Source organism: Atta cephalotes (genome assembly GCF_000143395.1).
Source record: "Atta cephalotes unplaced genomic scaffold scaffold00081, whole genome shotgun sequence".
In the NCBI taxonomy this organism is placed as follows: domain Eukaryota; kingdom Metazoa; phylum Arthropoda; class Insecta; order Hymenoptera; family Formicidae; genus Atta; species Atta cephalotes.
Genome location: NW_012130145.1, coordinates 520,171 through 539,718, shown reverse-complemented (window position 1 = coordinate 539,718; position 19,548 = coordinate 520,171). Strand labels below are relative to the sequence as shown.

The following is a 19,548-nucleotide window of genomic DNA, read 5'->3' as shown; positions in this document are numbered from 1 at the left end:
TGATAAAAATTAACGAATAGCAAATGTCAATTTTACTTAGAAATTGACGAATATCAAGTGTCAATTTTAATCACGTGACCTATTTTGACACTAAAAATGAGCATCAAGCGTCAGCATGAAATGGTACCTTCATATCATGGGCATGTATATCTTAGATTCTTATATACTATGTGCTTAGCAACGACTACTCTTTCAATCGATTTGTACTTTGTAAAGTTCATTGTAAAAGTAGGAAGACAGAAAATTTCGTTGGTATATTCTTATGTATTTTAATTCTTTTTCGTAAGTGAATTCAAATTTTTCAAATTGTCAACTAGTTCTGATAAAACAATATTCATGACAACATTCGATTTTCGAAGGGACGTTATCTGTCGTGTGAATTGTGATCGTACGCAGCGCGACAATGTTGTCGATTTTATCCATGAACTTTTCGAGAAAGCGTATCGTGCGTGCGCTCAAGTCTACTTACGAATTCCGAAGTCCGTGTAAAGAGCTCAAAGTGCGTCGATCGCGCATCGGGTGCATGTAAGCATTTGCAATCTTGATCTTTGCCGTGTGTGTGAGAGAGAAAAAGAGAAAAGGAAAGAGAGACACGGTTACACGTGTTCGAGGATGCGATGCATCTATTCCGTTACGATGCTACGATATACGTATTTTCCGTTCTCACGTGTTCGAGGAACACCTGTAGTGCCGCGATTATAATTGCAGCGGTATAAAATGTCAACACAGCTAAGCATGCAAGACAAAAAGGATTTGGAGAAGTTTACCAAGTATCTTGCGTTGAGGGCTGCCCAAGTCATAGTGCAGTCAAGATCTGGCCAGAAAGTCAATACCACATGCAAGCCGGACTCGTCAGCTGGCGACTGGGTAAAAGTAAAGTTTATTTCAGTCCAATTTATCTGGTTTCATCAAAAAATGCTGATCGATTTTTATTTTTAAGTTATATATGCACGTGTATTGGACAGATGCAGTACAAACACTAACATTTTTGAACTTTTCTTTATGGCTTTGCATTATTTCTGAAGAAATATTGTATGCTTTGAATACGTTCCATGCATTCCATTTCATGCATAATATATTATTTTATTTTACTTTAATATTTGGTGAACAACGAGAATAAAATGATATATCATGTACACCATGCATGAAACAGAACGAATCTTTTTCCATTTGGTGGTGACACAAGTTTACACAATTGTTGCTCTATCTTTGTTGTTCTCTGAAATGTCAGGAAAGATAGAATAATGTTTGTGTTGATTTGTATTTAAGGACTGATCATTCCATCTTTGGATGAACTAAGTGATAATTTATCTACTAGATAAACAAAAGAATAAAAGAGTGAAAAGATAAGAGAGTAAGACAGTGAGCTGAAGTTTATCAAAAGGTGAAAATCCAGCCTAAGGCCTAGTTTCACAACTCACAATTAACTCTTTGAGATTCAATTTATTCATTATCTCTTTCCAATTGTAGAATTAAAAAGAGATGAGAAACAAGTTGAACCTCGATTAAGAGTTAGGCCTGGAAACCTACCTAATATCATAAAACTTGTTTCTTTATTAAACAGCACATGTAAAATAGATGAAGCTGTAGAATATATCCCATCTGACCTTCATAGGAGGATTAATTATATATTAAAGTATACATATTTATTTAAATTCATTTTTATTAGTAAATGTATATAACAAACAAATGGAATATATAAAGCAAATGGAAAAACAAACAGCATCAATTCAATGTTTTTTTATTTCTATTTGTGTTTATTCAGTGTAACACTAAAATTTATATTTAGAATAGTTTTCTTTTATTATGTCTTATTATTTCTATATTGAAATATCAAAAAATTGCAAGATCTTTTTAGTAAGAAATACTTAAGGGGTCATATACGTTTCTCAGCTTCAAAAAATCGATTTTTTTTTCTTATTTTAAAAGGTACATACACAAGTCTTAGAAATATTTTAAAACAAAGTGAACTCGATATTCGAATTATTGATAAAGTTATAGCTGTTTTAACAAAATTAGTTAGGTATCGCTCTGTATTGGATCGAATCTATAATGTATTATTGAGCCCATTTAAAATCCATAGCTGACTTAGAGCTGTGGAAAAGTACATTTCAGTCGCGTGTTTATTTGTATATATCGCGTGTTTAGTATTTCAGATAAGGTTCGATTGCACCAACGTTACTTGACTTTAAGCGAAACTTAAAACTCTATCTTGTTTTAAAGTAAAAAAGAGGCAGAGAGAATTTTAAACTTCATTTAAAATCAAAACCAAAACGTTGGTGCAATCGGGCCTTATAAATAAATAAATATAAAAATGACAGGATGAATATATATCGACCAAAAAGAATCAAGAAACGATTCAAGATGACTTTCCCGATCCATTAAAAAAACGGTCTTTGACGAAAAAATAGAATTCGAAGAAGCTACGACGAGTGTAGTTTTTGGATCTGCAAAAAAGTTAAAAGAACGACAAGATTATGAAGTGATAATAGATGCAACTTTCAGCTATCGAATTTTAAACTTTTTTGTAGTGTTTATAGTTAGTACGTATGTAAAATGCAAAACATACGGAGGTGACATTAAAATTTACAGAAGCTGACATTCGAAGCCTTGGATTTAAAATTGTAATACAATGTGATGAGTGTGAGCCACAGCATATTTCTTTCTGTTAATAAATTGATGACTGTTGCAAAAATTGTTTGTGATATTTCATTAAAAAATGCTGCAACTGCGAAAAAACTTAAGAAGATACATTTGAGGATGAAGGAAGAACTGTTTTCTGAGATGGGACTTCGAAAAAGTATAGATTTTCACTTCTTTTCCATGTAGTAACTCATGGGATTTTTGACAAGAAAAATTATAGATATTATAAAATCGTCTTAATGTAAAGCCTGTGAATATTGGGAGAAAAAAAATAACACCGAGGAATATGCAAATTGGATTGAAGAGCATGACTGTACCGTAAATTATGAAAGAAGTGAAATGCAGGAAATATTTCAGCGATCATTTCAATTGCACGGAGTGAAATACTTACATCGGTGACGGTAAAAGATTTCGAGATATTTCGAAAACAACATTATAACATTCCATATGATATTCCGGTACAAAAAAAATATGTAGACCATAAAGAGGAAACGCGTCTTCGTGTCCCTGTAAAAAAAAACAAAAAGTTTCGGAGGAAATCTTACAGGCGAAATGATCGATGAACTCTATTACGGTCTAGCCAGGAGACACACTGATTCTATTGAAGAGATGAAAAAAGCTATATATAGGCAACATTCTTTTATTTAAAATTTCAAAGGATGAGAAACCGGAACATTATTACTCACCCAGAGAAGAATCGTGGTGCTTATGGCAACGAGCGTATGCTGCCAACAATTCAAATGAATACAGATATAAGCTAGCTCTTTCTAAATTGTAAATGCTATTCGACCTGTGTACAAGAACTTTAACGAAGAATATTTACTTTCAAGATGTATTATACGACGACTATACTCAAAAAAATCGAATGAGAGTCTAAATTCTCATATGAAAGATTGCTCCAAAAGAGATATATAGCGACTCTGTGATTGTTGAAATCGCCATATATATCGCAACAGTAATATTTAACGAAGGCTACATATCTCTGTTAACAATTTTACAAACTTTAAATTGCACCATTGGCAATGCAGCATACTATGTAACAAGAGACCGTCGCACAGCAGTGTTTCAACGGACGAACTTCGAGTGCAGGAAGCGAGAATTCATCGTAGACAGATGAGATTGCAGTAAGAAGAGGATCATACTGTAGAGGAGGGACAACTTTATGATACAGGCATCGCTGATTAAATGTAAGTAAAAAGTTTTTCATTTTATCCCACTTAAAAACTCTTGCAAAACTTTAAACACATTTTTCTCGAAATAGCATTTTTCAGAACGATGGGCATAATAAGTCTCACCGTTCGTCCGATTAACTTTATTTTTGATACATATTCTAAATTAAGATTCGCTGACGAGAGTTTTTTTGAATATAACTATTTTTGAATAACAATAAAAAATAGATAATTTTTTTTGTGAAAATGACTTTAAATTGTGATCATTTCCGTAATATTTTTGTTTAAATCCCTTTTGTCACATGAGAACTATGATTATAAAAAATAATAAAAATTAAAAAATTTTTGTTTCAGATAAATATTATGAGCTGAATCATGCCTACCGTTTGATCCGATCCAAAAAAATACATTCTATGCTACTGGACACAGTTTTTTGTTAATTTTTTAGTGTACGTTTTACGCTCCTTAAGAGTATTCATCTTTAAAATAAAAAAAAATTAAATCAATCGACCTAATAGTTTTCTTACAACCTCTCACCACGTTTTGACTACTTTTCCGAGAAATATATGATTCAGTTAAAGATTCAGTTTTGCTAAATGCCAAGATAATTTAAAATTATAGTAATTATATTTTAAACATTATTGAAAAGTATTTTTTATATTCAGTATATCTTATAAAAATTATTATTTTTTATAAAGAACTTTCTGAGATGCAAAATATTGGATTAAACCAAATAAATTGGATGATTCATATAGTCATTTTTAATTCTACTATTTATTATTTGAAGGATTTAAGAAAGAAAATAAAATAAATATTTCCATATTTGATGTTGTAGTTTAATCTGGCAATAAAGGAACTACCAGAGGTGTCAGCTGATGCTAAAAGGGCACTATGTGGAGAGATAGTAAGCTCAGCTGTACCTCTATGCATAGAAATTTCTCTAAAAACAGTAGAGGGTGACAAAATGGTTTTAGAAACTTGGAGCCTCAGCGTTTTGCCAGAGCAAAGTGATCCAGCTGTACGAGTAACATATACTGTGTATAACAGAATGGGGATTTTATTGAAGTCCTTGCTTTCTGTATCAAGAGTTACGCCTGCTTATAAATTGAGTAGACGTCAAGGACCTGATTCCTATACCATGTGCTATCGAATATACATGGGAGAGCCTCAGCTACATAATTTAGGTTAGTGTATCAATGAAGAATAATTCACAGAATTATTCTTTATTTTTTTAAATTTATATATTTCAGAATTTATTTATTTATAAATATATGAAATGTGCAGTATGCGAATTATTTTATAAGAATCAATTTTTTAATTTTTCAATGTAATATATATTAATTTGCTGTATAACATGATTTCTCATTGAATAATGTCCGTTTTATAACAGGTGATAACTATAAACATGTAAGAGTAGGTCAATTGTGTACTCCAGTAGGCACTATACATCTATCAGTTTCTTATAGAACAAAAATGACGATATCGCCCACTCATAAGGGACGAGATTCTATCATGCTTAAGAGTGATCATTTTCATTCAGACTTAAGTCCGCGTCATGCACGATATCAGCAAAGGTCAGTAAACATGATTAAAATATTTACATGTATTTAATGAAAAATGTTTATATTTTAATAATATTTTAATTTAAATGTAGTGAAGAAACATCAAAATCACTTAGTGACACCATCAAAGTTGGTGCATTTGTAATAAACAAACCTGTTATTGTCAATGAGGAAGATCTCGTGATACCAGACGTACCATTCAGTTCGCTATTAACACCCAAACAAACGTCGCCTCCTCCAATATCACTAGTAGAACCTAGTACGAAGACTACAATGGCAGCTCTTACAACTGATAGTAACAATGGAAATAACGAGAGACTTAATAATGATAACACAATTTCGAAATCTCAAAACGGATCTAGAAGGAGTAGTTGTTCAATGACTAGCGCCAACGATGATTTTATTATGGTAGATTTGGTAATTGATGCTCTCAATCCGAACTGATGCACGATAATGTATTATATATATGTATATGTTTTACAGTGTGAAATTTGCCTGATACCGAGAAATAATATTTCGCCTAGTTGTAAAAAAATATTTTGCACTTTTCTTTTAAAATTGTAATATTTAATTTAAGTTTCAATTAAAGTTTAAATTTGAAGGCTATAATGAAAGAAATATACATATTTATATAGAAAATCTTTTAAACATAAAGAAATAGATAAGAAAATCTGTAGATAAGAAAATATAATAAATAAATAAATAAATAAATAAATTTATTATTCTATACCAATTTAAAATTCGAGAAAAGAATTATTGTAAAATTTTTTTTAGTAGCAGTATTGCTATAAATTGAAATTCTAATTATTTTATCTCAATAAAAAATAGAAAAACTCTTTTTAGATTTGTAGATTTTTTAGATTATATTATTTTTTATTTACTTTCTTTTGAATAAAAATTATATATAATACATTTTACAAACATTTTATAAAATATATAAATATTAATATACAAGAATAATATATAAAGATTAATATTTTAAAATTTTTTATATTTATATATTTTGTTTAAATAGGGAAAGATATTTTTATTCTCATAACTTGGGCAAATTTTATACTGCATTTGTGTACGAAACAAATTTCAAATATTGTTACAGAAAACTCCATTCGCTGTCACGAATACCAATAGCGATGTAGGGGCGTTTTATCGAGAGTGTCAAAGCGCTCCACAATTGCAAGCCTTTATGGAAGAAAGGACACTTGCGGAACAATTGGGAGATCTCACTAAACAATTGGAAACATTTGAGACAAACATGCAACACTACGAGGACATTTTGTCATCTTTGTATCACACAGAAAATAATAATTAAAGTTAGAAAGTCTGCTGACAAGATTTAAACAAAGATTTGATTGTACACAACTTTTGTGTACAAATCAATCATTATAGTGGATGTACATTAAATGAACAATGTGAATATTTCATTTCCTGTGCTGATTCTTTTCATGTTTGTAATAAATATTTAGATAAATTTGATATTTTCTACACCTACAAATGCAACTACAATAAAGATGTCCGACGATTACTGCATGTTTTTTTTATTATAATCTAATTTAACCCTTTGTAGTCACTGGGAGGCACTTTATGTTTCTAAGATCTTTTTTTAAGACGGAATTTAAACTGCCATTTATTCGAAGTTTAAAATATCCTTTTTGCGCTTTCAGCCGCATATTATTCTTTGGACATCAGTCTGCGATTTTTTTTAATGTTAAAATTAAAAATTCTTTAAAACGACATTACATTTCCATATTCTACAGTTTAAAGTTTGTTCAGTAATTTTTGTGATTTTAAAGAACAAAAAACTGTAAATATCAATTAAAATGTTGGAGTCATTTTGCTCCATGTGTGATCAACATAAAATTTTCAGGAAGTGTGACTACGAAGGACTTAAAAATGAAAAAAATGATAGTGAATCTTCTGTATATTCATAAACTTTTTAAATGTTGCTTATATATATATATATATATATATATATATATATTTTATTTGTTACAGTATGTATTTCTAAGCAGTTTTAGCAGTAAAATGTCTAATTTGTATTCGTTGTTCATTCGTATATGTACATCCAACTTCAAATATTAAAATAATTTTTGTCAGTTATATGTCAAAAAGATCATTGATACACTGTTATGTTTTGCATCGAATAATTTTATGATTTAGAAAATATAAATTAAGAATTGAAACACAAATGATTTTTTCTCTCTCTTCAATAGCCTAAATAAAATTAATCATTCAAATGTTTTGCTAATACATAATGTACATTGCAAAGATTTTATGTAATATATATATGTAATAATCAGCAGAGTAAATGCTAGTTGTGATAATTGATTACTTAATATAATTTATTGCTTGTATAAAGTGTAAATTGCACTTGAATACTCTAAGATTAAACAATAAATATAAGTTGATTATGAAATAATCTAGTAATTATCCTATCCATTAAATTTGATTTAATTCATTTCAATAATTATAAATCATAAAAATTAATTTTTGATTTTTAAAATTATTAAAATTATATGTTATAATAAAAATGAATAATTTATAGAAAGACAATTTAAAAAAGATTTTTATTTATCGATATATTATGAATTTATCTGTAATCTATAATCATTATCTACATCCATTTTTTTTTTTAAGTAAATCACCCGTTAAATAGTATTATCGAGAAGGGAAATCAAATAATTTTTTTTTAATAAATACTAATATACTAAAAATTGTTTACTCATTATCATACATTTGTGTCAAGCCATAAATGTTATAAAAACTGTACAATCTTAATATATATCCATACAGATATCTTTAAAAATATACAAGATATTCATAAGAAAAGAAAATTACTTGCTTTTGGTATAATGAATTTGCACTGTTGAATAAATTACGTTAATTAGTTTGATTCTTCAGTGTCGTTAATTGCTCCGAATATTCGAGGTACAATCTTTGCCAACGAAGATGGCCACCAATTACAGCCAGTACATCGCCCAGAAGTTTATGTTTCTTTATTCCCTATATGATATTTGACATGAAAAATAAATATTATAATATAATCAAATTAAAAATAATAAAATTAATGACGAATATAAATAGTACCAAAATAACAGGGTCCCATGCACTTTTGGAAGCTGATGTATGACTTGGACCCAAAAGATCGTCCAAAATTAGCCTTAGACGTTTCTCCAAACCGTCTAAGAAATATTGGAAAGAGAACGATGCATTACTTCATATAAGAGCAGTCGACTCATAATCAACGAATCTCAAATTCAATATCGAGTCTCATCTACGTATGCCTCAATTTATACGAGGAGATTTGATGAGAAGAATTAAAGATTATTAATGAAAAGATATGAGATGAACAGTAATCCGTTTCGGAAATCCATATTTCATATTATAAAAAATATATGAGAGTAAAATATAAATTGCATGGCGTACCTTGCGTTAATAAGAATGACACCAAAGCCATAAGCCAATGAATGTACTCTTGAGCACTTCCAAGAGCTTTAGATGCGAGTAATTGCTGTTCCAAATAAGAAACTACGCTTGGTGCACTATGCGGTAATCGCGGATTTGGTAAAATATTCCCGGAGGTTCTAAGCAGTCCTTCCTGTAATGATGATAGAGGTCCTCTAGGCGTTCTATTGCCAGAAGTACTCAGTACATTGAATGATGACCATCGCCAAACTGGATCCTGACTGTCTCCAATTAATAGCCACGTCCCTGTATATAATGTATATATATATAATTGTTATGTAATCATATATAATGAAAAATAAGATTTTGCTATACCCATATCCTTATGATACATATACGCTCGTGCATTAGTAAATGCTACATGAGGCATTCCATTATATAAAGTGCATGACAACAAAGACGCTCCAGGCGCTGCTAAATGAGCAGCCGAAGTTGAAACGATCATTCTGCATGTATTTCCTATTTCCCACACGCGAACCGCACCACAGCTCGATATTACCATCACCTATTACATTTTTTAATAATTATAAACAAACATTATAAACACTCATGATGCATTAAATCGATGAACAAGTTACCGCATTTCCAACAGCATGAACTTTTGCTAAAGGTGCCGGTGGAGCTAATGGTGGTGCTGATCGACATCCTTTTGCAGGATGAAATGTATGAAGACTCCCATCTTCCAAACCCAAGGCTATCACAGCCGGTGATGCCGCTAATGCCACAGCACTATATCCTAAATAGAGATCCCATGTCGGTTCAGAATCTGTGCCTTTAAATACTTGTAAATGAGCCAAGCCATGACTGTTAGTGACAGTCACAGCATAATGTCCCGCCTGTTGGGACAATGAGCTGGACGGCTTCAATGGAGGCAGTAACATCTGACCTACGTTCCTATCAGATACGAATTTAGGCTTTTTATTCGGCGACGAATGGTGTATCTTTGGTGTTGTTTGTTCCTTGCGTTTCAATGTAAGGGAGGATTCTGGAGCATCGACAGCAACTGATTTGGATGACGAAGTGACATTGGGTGCAACAACATCGTTACGTTTTTCTATCACAATTGAGCTTTTCGTTTGTACTTTACTGGTGAACGTCGGTGTGCCTAAACTACCACTGATATTTGTATCTCTGAAAATTGATTAAAAAAAAAAACATTACAAGATTTAATATCAAATCCAGACATAAATATTTTTATAAATAGGAAGTTTATATATTTTAACTTACATTGTATCTGCTGGCGGTGGAATAAACATAGGAGTAATTCTTCTTTTCCCATCTGAAGTCCTCGTTTCAATTTGTTTATTAATAGGTCCCTTAACTGGAGTAGTTACAGTGTTAGTGACAGGGGGAATGCTAGGAGCGGATACTTGAAAAGATTGATTCGATGCCGGTTGTTTCAAATTGAGAAGTTCTGGTGCTTCCATCACCATACAACCTCCTTGAACCAATGGTTTACCATACAATCGTTCATGTAAACTACTCTATAAACCAAAAATAATTAGTTACTCTATAAACTAAAAATAATTAAATAAAAAATTTTGCAAGATATATGAAGGCAATAAGTTGCATATGTGTAGCGTACATACTCATATACAGAAACACGCGCGCGCACACAAATACATACATATATGTGTATGTGTGTTTACATCATGCAAATATATATATATATATATATATATATATATATATATATATATATGTTATTACTTGCTCAGCAGGATCAAGAGGTTGTCCTAATTCCTGTTGAGTAAATTCAATAAATACAGCTGTTCCATCCCAAGAACATGCGGCAAGACGAAGACCACATGGCGACCAACTAGCATCTAATACAGAATGTGTAAACAACTCGTGAATTACGACCAAAGGTCTTTTCAAGGATGTTAACCATACAGATAGAGAACGATCTCGTGATCCTATTGCAACACAGCAATACTGTTGTGGCTTAGAGGAACCTGGTTGTTTCTTCTGTAGAATATTGCCATTAAATCTCTAAAATATTATACAGATGTTCAATACAATAATTTTCGATTAAAAAATTTTCTTCTTAATATTAGAAAAAAAAAAGAAAAAAGAAAAAAGAAAGAATAAAAAAAGAAATATATCTAATACTTACAACACAAGTTACTGCCTTCCTATGTCCAACAAAATCTTTATCCTGTGTCCATCCATCCCTTTCAATTATTTGAGCTGTAGGTCCTCCTCCATTCATAGCATGGGCAGATACTAAATACTGACCATCTGGACTCCAGGAAAGTCTTAGAACATGAGTTGTGCCACCACATTCGTCGAATGGCTCAGATATTAAAGCTGCTTCCGTCCAATCCGTAGTATGCCATACCCTCAATGTTTTGTCATCAGATTGAGATGCTAAATATTTCCCCACAGGATCCCAAGTAATTCCTTTTACAAAACCTGTATGACCTTTTAATACTGCAACTACTGCAGGAAACTTGGATGCATCCCATACTATAACACTGTTATCCACTGAGGCAGAAGCCAACCATGGACTATGTGGTGCCCATGCAAGATCAAGTACATCAGCTTCGTGTGAGCGTAACGTTGCGATACATCTCCAAGTTTCGACACTAGCTTTTCCACCAAAAATAGAGCTTCCTCCTGATCCAGATAATCTCCAAATCATAATAAGCTTATCTACACCACCTGATGCCAACAATCCACTATTGCTCCATCGTACACAATTCACGCATGCTAAATAAAAGTTAAAAAAAAATTTTTTTTATATCTATGAGTTAATAACATAAACAAAATTAATCAATTAAATTACCAAGATGATTGTCTAATTGGCACAGCATCTTTGGAACATTAGAATCTAATTCAGCAGTCTCATTAACTACTGGTTCCATATTCCATATAACAACTCTTCCTGAATCACCACCTAATTCAAATATAACAATAATAAGTACAAAAATAAAATTTTAAATATTACTGATATTTTATTGGCATTTCTAATATATTACTCTAATTTAATATATATCTTCATTGAAGAGTAAGATGTACAAACAATAAGTATACCTTGACCACCAGTAGCAAACCTTTTTCCATTGGGATGTATATCGATAGAAAATATTGGGTATCCTGATGAAAAATAAACATTAAAATTATTCATTAAAATTATAACTTTTCGAGATATCATGCAATAGCAGAAAATATCACAAACCATCGTGAGTAACCCAATTTGGTTTGACCAGCTTCATTTTTATCGTCGTTCGAAGCTATGTGATAAGTAATCTTCGAGGCTAATTTGATAAGTAATTTTCAAATCTTGTTACATATTAGAGCTAATAAAGAAGTGTCCCCGGCACAATTTAAAAATTCGCACGAGATATAAGACATAACCTTATACAGTCGTATATATACAAAATACACCATGCATTAAATTAGGCTGGGCTGTGTTCAGAAAGTTCATCTAACTTTACCTTTACTCACCCTTGTTTAATATTGGGGTTACGTTTGAAAACATTACTTAAGTGCCTAATATTATTTCATCTTTGTGTTTATCCCGAATTTATAATAGATTTTTATCTATCATAAATATAAAATCTATAATAGATTAAAATTTGTAATAGATCTATAAAAATTAAAATCTATAAAATTTATAATAGATTTTATCTATAATAGATTTCATTTTTAATAGATTTTATAATTGTCAATTTCTTACGACTTAGGACTTTTAAACACTTTTTAACTCGTAGATCCGAATCTTCAGTTTTGCGACAAAGTCATCACGTGATTTTTTTTGTCACTGAAATAACAGCTCATGAAAATGCACCTTAATGACAATTTTCTGACAAGAGTCAGAAATGGTTAGGGAGATTGCTTGTTGCATCGAAATAGTGACGTTTTTCAGAAAAATAAAACCGGTATTTATAATGAATTATAAATTTAATACAAGTTATTTTCATTAAAATGGAGGAATCAACAAATAAGCTTGTGCAAAATGACTCTGACATATTAACATCCTCGGTTTCCTTTACCGAATCACCCAAGAAATGCAACCTCTCTTTTTCAATTAACTTTGACTTTAACGACGTTAATAGTGAAAACTCAACTGATTCCGAAAATGCAGACTTACAAATCGACATATCCGAAGTGGATAATTATGAACCGTCTAGTAAACATAAGAGAGAAGCTGTTGAAGAAGCATCGGTACTTAATGAAATGGAAGAAGAGATTGAGAGACAACTTGATGCTAAAGCTGCCAAAACTAATTTAACTGCCACTAATGTCAAAAACATTTTGAAACACGTAATCCCCTATGAACATTTAATGACAATGGTACAAAAATGGCTTCAAGATACTGAAAATGATATTAATATTGGTCCTAAACTCACACGAGCTAAAGCTAAGTATGTGTCATGTACTTTTATATTGTAATTTTTATTTTTTTCTTTATGTGTAGTAATGATTATTTGCAGTTTATATAACTTTTGATTTATTTTTTATAGAAAATTAGCAGCTGCCAAAGTCGATATACTATGGCCTATCACTACAGCACAAAAAACTTCCTCTGAAGTACAAGCTTTAATTCAGGAGGAGCTACCAGAAGATTCATCTGATGAAGAATATAATCCTGAACATGATAAACAGAGTGACGATGATAGAGAAGTAGAAATTATAGGAAATAATTATATTGAGTCACAATTATCAATATTAACAAACAATAAGGATACAGCTTCTTCTCAACAACAAATGTCATCGCATATACTGTATGATTCTGAAGGAATTTTTAAAATACCTGCGTATGTGTGAAAAATATCTATCTTTATTATATTTGATTGTATTGTGAGAGCTTTTAACATTTTTTGCTTGCATAAAATATCTTAAAATATCATTGATTTATTTCATAATAAATATTATTTTTAAGTGTACCGCCTATTACAACAGAAGAAGAGAGTATTGGCCAAAGAACACGCTCCAAGTTATCTTTAAGTGAAACTTCTTTGGAGGAAATAGAGCAAGCATTTATACCACCTGATATAACTGCTGATATGACTGATGATTGGGATTGTGAACTTGATGAAGATTGGGATAACTTTTTAAAAGAATTTACGCAACCTTTGACGCAAGAACCAGCTGTAGAAGATGATCCAGACGCAGATCCAGAATACAATATCTTGGAAGATGAAACAGATTTATGTATGCATTCTCATAAAATGATATAATATTTTTATCTATATTATATTTCACTTTCTTGATATATTTTGCACATAAAAATTATATCCAACTTTAACAAATATTAGGGGACAAGGAAGAGCTTAGAACAGATAGAGCAGTAGAAGTTCCTCGTAAGGAGCAATATGATTTGATTGCAGAATTACTTGAATTAACTCCTATGTTCTCGACACAAGAACAAGAAGTATCAAGAAAGAAAAAAGTTCTAGATAATACGACACCACCAATTGAGAATGATGTTATGGTAAGAAAAATTATATCACGTTTGGACAATGTAAATTTATGCAAATGTAATATAGTTCAATAAAAACTGTAATAATTTATACTTGCGCTTTCAGAATTCCTCTGTAGTACATCTTTTACCAGTATTTGCAGAATCTGAATTGCCAAAATTGATGGACTATGAACGTCTTCTATTAGCAACACAATTCCAACAACACGTACAATTAATAGCACAGCATTTTGTTATGACTTACATGCATCCAGAATATCATTTATTGGCAAAAGTATGTAAACAGAACTTGAATAGTTTAAGGTATGATTATATAATATCAGAGATATAGTAAACCAATCACATCATAAATTCTAATAAAAAATATCATACTTATTAGATATTTGAGTAATGGACCGAAATCTGCATTTAATATAAAGAATTTGGAAGCAGCTTTAAAATTGGTATCAACTTGGGAAAACAAGTTTAATGACACCAAGTTTTATACAAACTTCAAAAAGAATATAACTAATGAAACTGCTAAAACTAAAATGTATTGTGTAAATAAATATAGATATATCGAACAATTTCTCCCTGAATTAGAGAAATTATTTATTGAAAGTAAGGCTCTTATGTATCCACATCTTCTACCGTCGATACCTTTCAGAAATGGAGTTAAATACAAGAAACCTGCATATTCAAAAGCGGAGGAAACGTAAGTATATTCAAATTTATGTGTTAAAACATTTTATTTTATCTTATTTTAGTATATTGCATTTCCAGTTTAATTGCACTGGGCATAGAGCAGTTTTTGCCATTTGTTTCTTCTAAATCAAAAAAATTTCATACAAAAAAAATGCAGTTGTTCGATGCAGTTCAACTTATTAGCCATTATCTATTACCATGTAGAGATGCACAAGGAATATTGCATCATATTTATAAAAGACGTTCTTCTAAAGATGAAAATCCAATCAAGGTATTAAATATTTGTATATTGTAAATATTTTTGAGATTTATATCATAAATACAATTAAATAAAATTTATTACAGCATTATTTTGAAAAAGGTTGCGCTCCTAAAATAATACATTATGTAACATCTGAATTTCCACTAAAAGCTCCAAAGGATCAACCAATAGAACTTTTATCTTTAAAATGGCAAACATATCTTGTAAGTATAACAATTACACTATATTTATATTTAATAGAAGAAAGCAGTAATTTATTGTGTCGTATTTTATTTACACGTTAAATTACACATGTAACACCTGCAACTTAACCTGCCTCAATCTGTTAATATTTAATTATTATAAATATTAATTTCTTATTTATTATTACAGCAAAAAGAGCATAAAAATGATTTGGCAAAAAGTAGATATATATTTGACTCGTACAGTAATCTTTCTCTTGCTAAAGAAGGGATTAATATGAACGCAATAATAAAATCATATCCTAGTATCCCTAATAACCATCTTTTACGAAATCCAGTTGTAAATATGTTACCAAAGATATTACCTGCAACTTTAAATCCCAAAGCTTTATCTAAAATAGATAATTCTACTAAAAAAGGTTGCAAATTCGATAGCGGCGAAGATAAAAAAATAATTGATAATAGTATACAAAATATGGAAACACATAAAAGAAAAACGGCGGTACATAAAGGGCACACAAATTCTTGCTCCTCAAAAGTAGATACTTTAGATGTAGAGCCAATACAAACAGATAAATCATTAGATAAAAATAATATAAAATTAAATACTGTATTAACTAGAAGTTCAAAAATGTCCAAGGAGTCTCCACAAATATCACCAGAATTACCACAAATACGAAAGACCACTCCACGATTAGCAAAAACAAAAAGTGCTCAAAATATGAAATTGATGGCACAAGCTTTAGGTTCAAAAAACTCGTTCAATTGCAGTACCTTGAAATCTAAAGAAAAGGATGCCGCAGATAAAAATATTGATGAACATTGTTCCACATCAAAAGTTGTGAGTTCTTATCTTAAAAAAATGTTGAGTAATATATTTATCCATTTTTTTTTAGGATAATGAAGAAGAAATAGCAGAATTAATGTTAGCTAGTAGTACAATAATAAAAGATCCGGTAAGTAGGAAAAAAGCTAAACAAACTAGAGAATTAGAAATTATTAAAAGATTATTAAAAGCTGAAAATCCATTGACCGAAGAAGAACATGAAGCAAGTAAGTTAATGTATGATTGTATTATAAAATATATCAAATTTATTTTTAATTTATATCTTCTTTTACATAGAATTTGCAGCGTCATATCTTCAGAAATTACACTTGATATTAGAATCCAATGATCCAGAAACGTTTAAAGCTGTGATAAAGTTATTTTTGGATTATAGTGAAAAACTAGACGGTATTAACCATACAGTTACTGACCCATCAATAACTGATAGATCTGAAGATTTTTCAACAAATAAACAGATAGAAGATAATGCAATTAAAAAAGATATATTAACAATCCAATTATATCAAGAAATTTGTAAAAAATTACAAAATTATCCAGAAGTATGCACAGACTTTGTATTATTTTTAAAACCACATCAAGCTGCAATAATTGGTAAATCTGCCGAATATATGATGTTACAAAAAATGAACGATTTTGTTCATGTTGCTCAAATATATTTTGCTAAGCAACCATCACGGATAGCAAAGATGATGCAGGCAATTACACAACTTTCGTCTGATCCACACACAACTTTAGAAAATGTCTATGCCGTTATGAATACTGTTTTTAAAGGTCATCCACTCGTTATGGATTTGTTCTTACAAATTCTACCTACTGCAAAACCTCCCGAAAGGTAATAACTTTTTTATATAAATGAAAAGTAAATGTATTATATATGGTGATTCTTAATTGTATATCAATACTTTAGGCCAAATTTAATGTGTAAAACAAGAACAAAATCATATAATTTAAATCGTTTAGACTTTATTTTCCAACGTATAATAAATAAAAAAATATATCTGAAAGTGAATATAATTAAGAATTAATTCGTATAAGTTACATTGTACAATTTCCTATATAATATTTTTATATCATTTATAAATTATGGAAACCTAATAATTATATAAAATTATGTTTGATATTTTTAGTTTGTTTGCACCTCATATGTTTGAAAATATGACATGTCCATTAGGACCTTATGATAAAAACACAACTTACATGGAAAATGCATCAGAGTTATATGAAAATATAGAATTACCAACAGCGACATATCAGGAGGATCCATATGGTGGGGAGAATTGTAAATGTGATTGTCATAATATTGATGAAGCAAGTTCGAAAAATAATTCTGAACATTGTGTTTCCTGTGGTATACGAGTATGCATCATATATAACGATATTAAATATATAACTTTTACATTTGTTTGCCTAAATACGGATATTCATTCTATTTGTTTCTCTTCTTTTAATAGTTTCTTAATGGAAGAATTTATCTTCAAACACCTGAAGGATTACGACCTGCAAAAATTACATTTGCCGGAGAGGATCAGGAGAAATTAGAAAATATTGCACGAATATCATTAAAAATTGCTGATAAAACCATTCCTCAATCAATTTCTTCTAAAAAACGACGGAAATCATCAAAGAATAATTCTAATCACGAGGATCTTTGTAAAAAACAGTGCGCTACAAAATATTCGCCAATAAAAGATAATGAAGATAATGAAAAGGCAATAACAAAGTCAAAAAGAAATGTCAAATTTACGCTCAAAACAGATCAAAGAAAAATTTTAAAAAGAATAGGAACTGTAGATCATGCAATTGTAGATAAAAGAATGCGTATATCTCAGTGCAAGAATAAACGAGAAAAAAAGATTGAAGAAAGTGTTTCATTAGAGCAAAATGAACTTGATGTTATAAGGCATGAAAAAACAAGTGAATTTACAGAAACTGAAAATAGTTGTACGCAATTATCAATGTCAGATAATTTGTCAAGTACTGAAGTAATTACAAAAACACAAATTTCTTCAAATATAAGCAATAATATTGGTTTTAATTCAAGTAAGTCTTATCTGTGAATTATATTCTTAAAATTTGAATAATAATAATTATGATATAACACTTAAATAATGTATCTTTTTTAATTTTGTATATTTTTTGTTTTATAGATAAAAATATAGAAACAGTGCTTATAACAGCAACGGAAAATAATATGTCATCGAAATCCGATTTAACTAATGATAAACCATGGACACGTCAGGAAGATATGATTTTGCTACAAAATATCAAAAAGGAATATTCTGAAAATTCATTCCTACTGATTAGTGAAAAATTAGAAAATCGTACCGTTGATCAAGTAATATTCTATTTATTTTTAATATATATATATATATATATATATGTACAAGATGTCCCAAAATTTGCGCATTCGGAATATAGAACATATACTTTCTGCTAAAACAAACAACTTTTTCCTTTAGCAAAATTGCACCCGATAAATAATTTTTGCGTTTATTTGTTAATTTTAATCTGCTCTTCTGCAAAAACTACTTGTCAGATACAATTTTGCAAAAGAAAAAAAATTCTTTATTTTAACGTAAAGTATCATGTCCTGTTCTCTGAATGCGTGAATTTTGGGACACCCTGTATATTTTTACACACACACACACACACACATACACGCGCGCGCATACACATACGTACACACACATATATATATAAATATTCCTTATTGTAGGTGAAAGAGAGATGCCAAACTTTGCTTTCTTTACTTCAGAAAATGATGTAAATGTATATATGTGTATATAATGAAATCTGATTTTGTATTATATAATAAAAGTATCAAAAGAGTTGATTGAATCTACTACTTGTATGTATGTACAGCATAAATTTTATTTGCATTAAAATTTTTTACATTTGAAGGGATTACAGAAAATGTAATAGGTTCAATAAAAAGTTTGTAGCATGAACTTCAAAATGCAAGCAACTGTAATTTTGTTAAAAGTTGAAATTCAAATTAAAAGAGTTTCAAATCTTAAATCTTTTTCGAAAGATTACTATGTCTTTTAAATTTCTCTAAATAATTGTCGAATTTTTTAAAAACAAATAAGAATGAAGTAACATTATCAAATATTCGTTCCAACCCTATTGAGAGAAAGATGGTAGGGAGAAGAGAGAGAGAGAGAGAGAGAGAGAGAGAGAGAGAGAGAGAGAGAGAGAGAGAGAGAGAGAGAGAGAGAGAAGTAGTAGTAAGTAGTAGTAGTAAGTACGTAACGTAACGTAAAACGTAACGTAACGTAACGTAAGTACGTAACGTACGTAACGTAACGT

At 30.1% G+C, this 19,548-nt stretch overlaps 3 protein-coding genes across 3 annotated transcripts; 2 read left to right on the top strand and 1 right to left on the bottom strand.

Moving 5' to 3' along the window:
* Positions 1-717: 717 nt before the first annotated feature.
* LOC105624540 (autophagy-related protein 13) lies at positions 718-6,683 on the top strand. Its single transcript, XM_012205901.1, has 5 exons — positions 718-867; positions 4,648-4,996; positions 5,203-5,386; positions 5,467-5,791; positions 6,471-6,683. Exons 1-5 carry the CDS (start codon positions 718-720, stop codon positions 6,681-6,683), a joined length of 1,221 nt encoding a protein of 406 aa, XP_012061291.1.
* A 1,568-nt stretch (positions 6,684-8,251) lies between these two features.
* Positions 8,252-12,054, bottom strand: LOC105624541 (protein HIRA homolog). Its single transcript, XM_012205902.1, has 11 exons — positions 12,018-12,054; positions 11,873-11,935; positions 11,625-11,735; positions 10,953-11,548; positions 10,547-10,828; positions 10,064-10,320; positions 9,415-9,967; positions 9,152-9,341; positions 8,798-9,082; positions 8,459-8,553; positions 8,252-8,374 (listed from the first exon to the last, which is right to left on the bottom strand). Exons 1-11 carry the CDS (start codon positions 12,052-12,054, stop codon positions 8,252-8,254), a joined length of 2,592 nt encoding a protein of 863 aa, XP_012061292.1.
* A 712-nt stretch (positions 12,055-12,766) lies between these two features.
* Positions 12,767-19,006, top strand: LOC105624538 (GON-4-like protein). The gene is made up of 15 exons (XM_012205899.1): positions 12,767-13,206; positions 13,306-13,599; positions 13,725-13,996; positions 14,101-14,276; positions 14,371-14,567; positions 14,644-14,958; positions 15,027-15,219; positions 15,294-15,413; positions 15,583-16,233; positions 16,289-16,445; positions 16,516-17,071; positions 17,367-17,595; positions 17,691-18,279; positions 18,387-18,574; positions 18,956-19,006. The coding sequence occupies exons 1-15, from the start codon at positions 12,767-12,769 to the stop codon at positions 19,004-19,006; spliced, it is 4,428 nt and encodes a 1,475-aa protein (XP_012061289.1).
* The last annotated feature ends 542 nt before the right edge of the window (positions 19,007-19,548 follow it).

Excerpts from the sequence above, each read along its gene's own strand:
- LOC105624541 (XM_012205902.1), bottom strand. The coding sequence starts at position 12,054 with ATGAAGCTGGTCAAACCAAATTGGGTTACTCACGATG. Across the intron at positions 11,736-11,872 it reads GTTTGCTACTGGTGGTCAAG|GTGGTGATTCAGGAAGAGTT; the intron begins GTATACTTATTG and ends TATTTGAATTAG. Across the intron at positions 9,083-9,151 it reads TATGTATCATAAGGATATGG|GGACGTGGCTATTAATTGGA; the intron begins GTATAGCAAAAT and ends CATTATATACAG.
- LOC105624538 (XM_012205899.1), top strand. The coding sequence starts at position 12,767 with ATGGAGGAATCAACAAATAAGCTTGTGCAAAATGACTCTGACATATTA. Across the intron at positions 13,207-13,305 it reads CTCACACGAGCTAAAGCTAA|AAAATTAGCAGCTGCCAAAG; the intron begins GTATGTGTCATG and ends TATTTTTTATAG. Across the intron at positions 14,277-14,370 it reads CAATTGAGAATGATGTTATG|AATTCCTCTGTAGTACATCT; the intron begins GTAAGAAAAATT and ends TTGCGCTTTCAG.
- LOC105624540 (XM_012205901.1), top strand. The coding sequence starts at position 718 with ATGTCAACACAGCTAAGCATGCAAGACAAAAAGGATTTGGAGAAGTTT. Across the intron at positions 4,997-5,202 it reads GCCTCAGCTACATAATTTAG|GTGATAACTATAAACATGTA; the intron begins GTTAGTGTATCA and ends GTTTTATAACAG. Across the intron at positions 5,792-6,470 it reads ATTTTATTATGGTAGATTTG|AAAACTCCATTCGCTGTCAC; the intron begins GTAATTGATGCT and ends ATATTGTTACAG.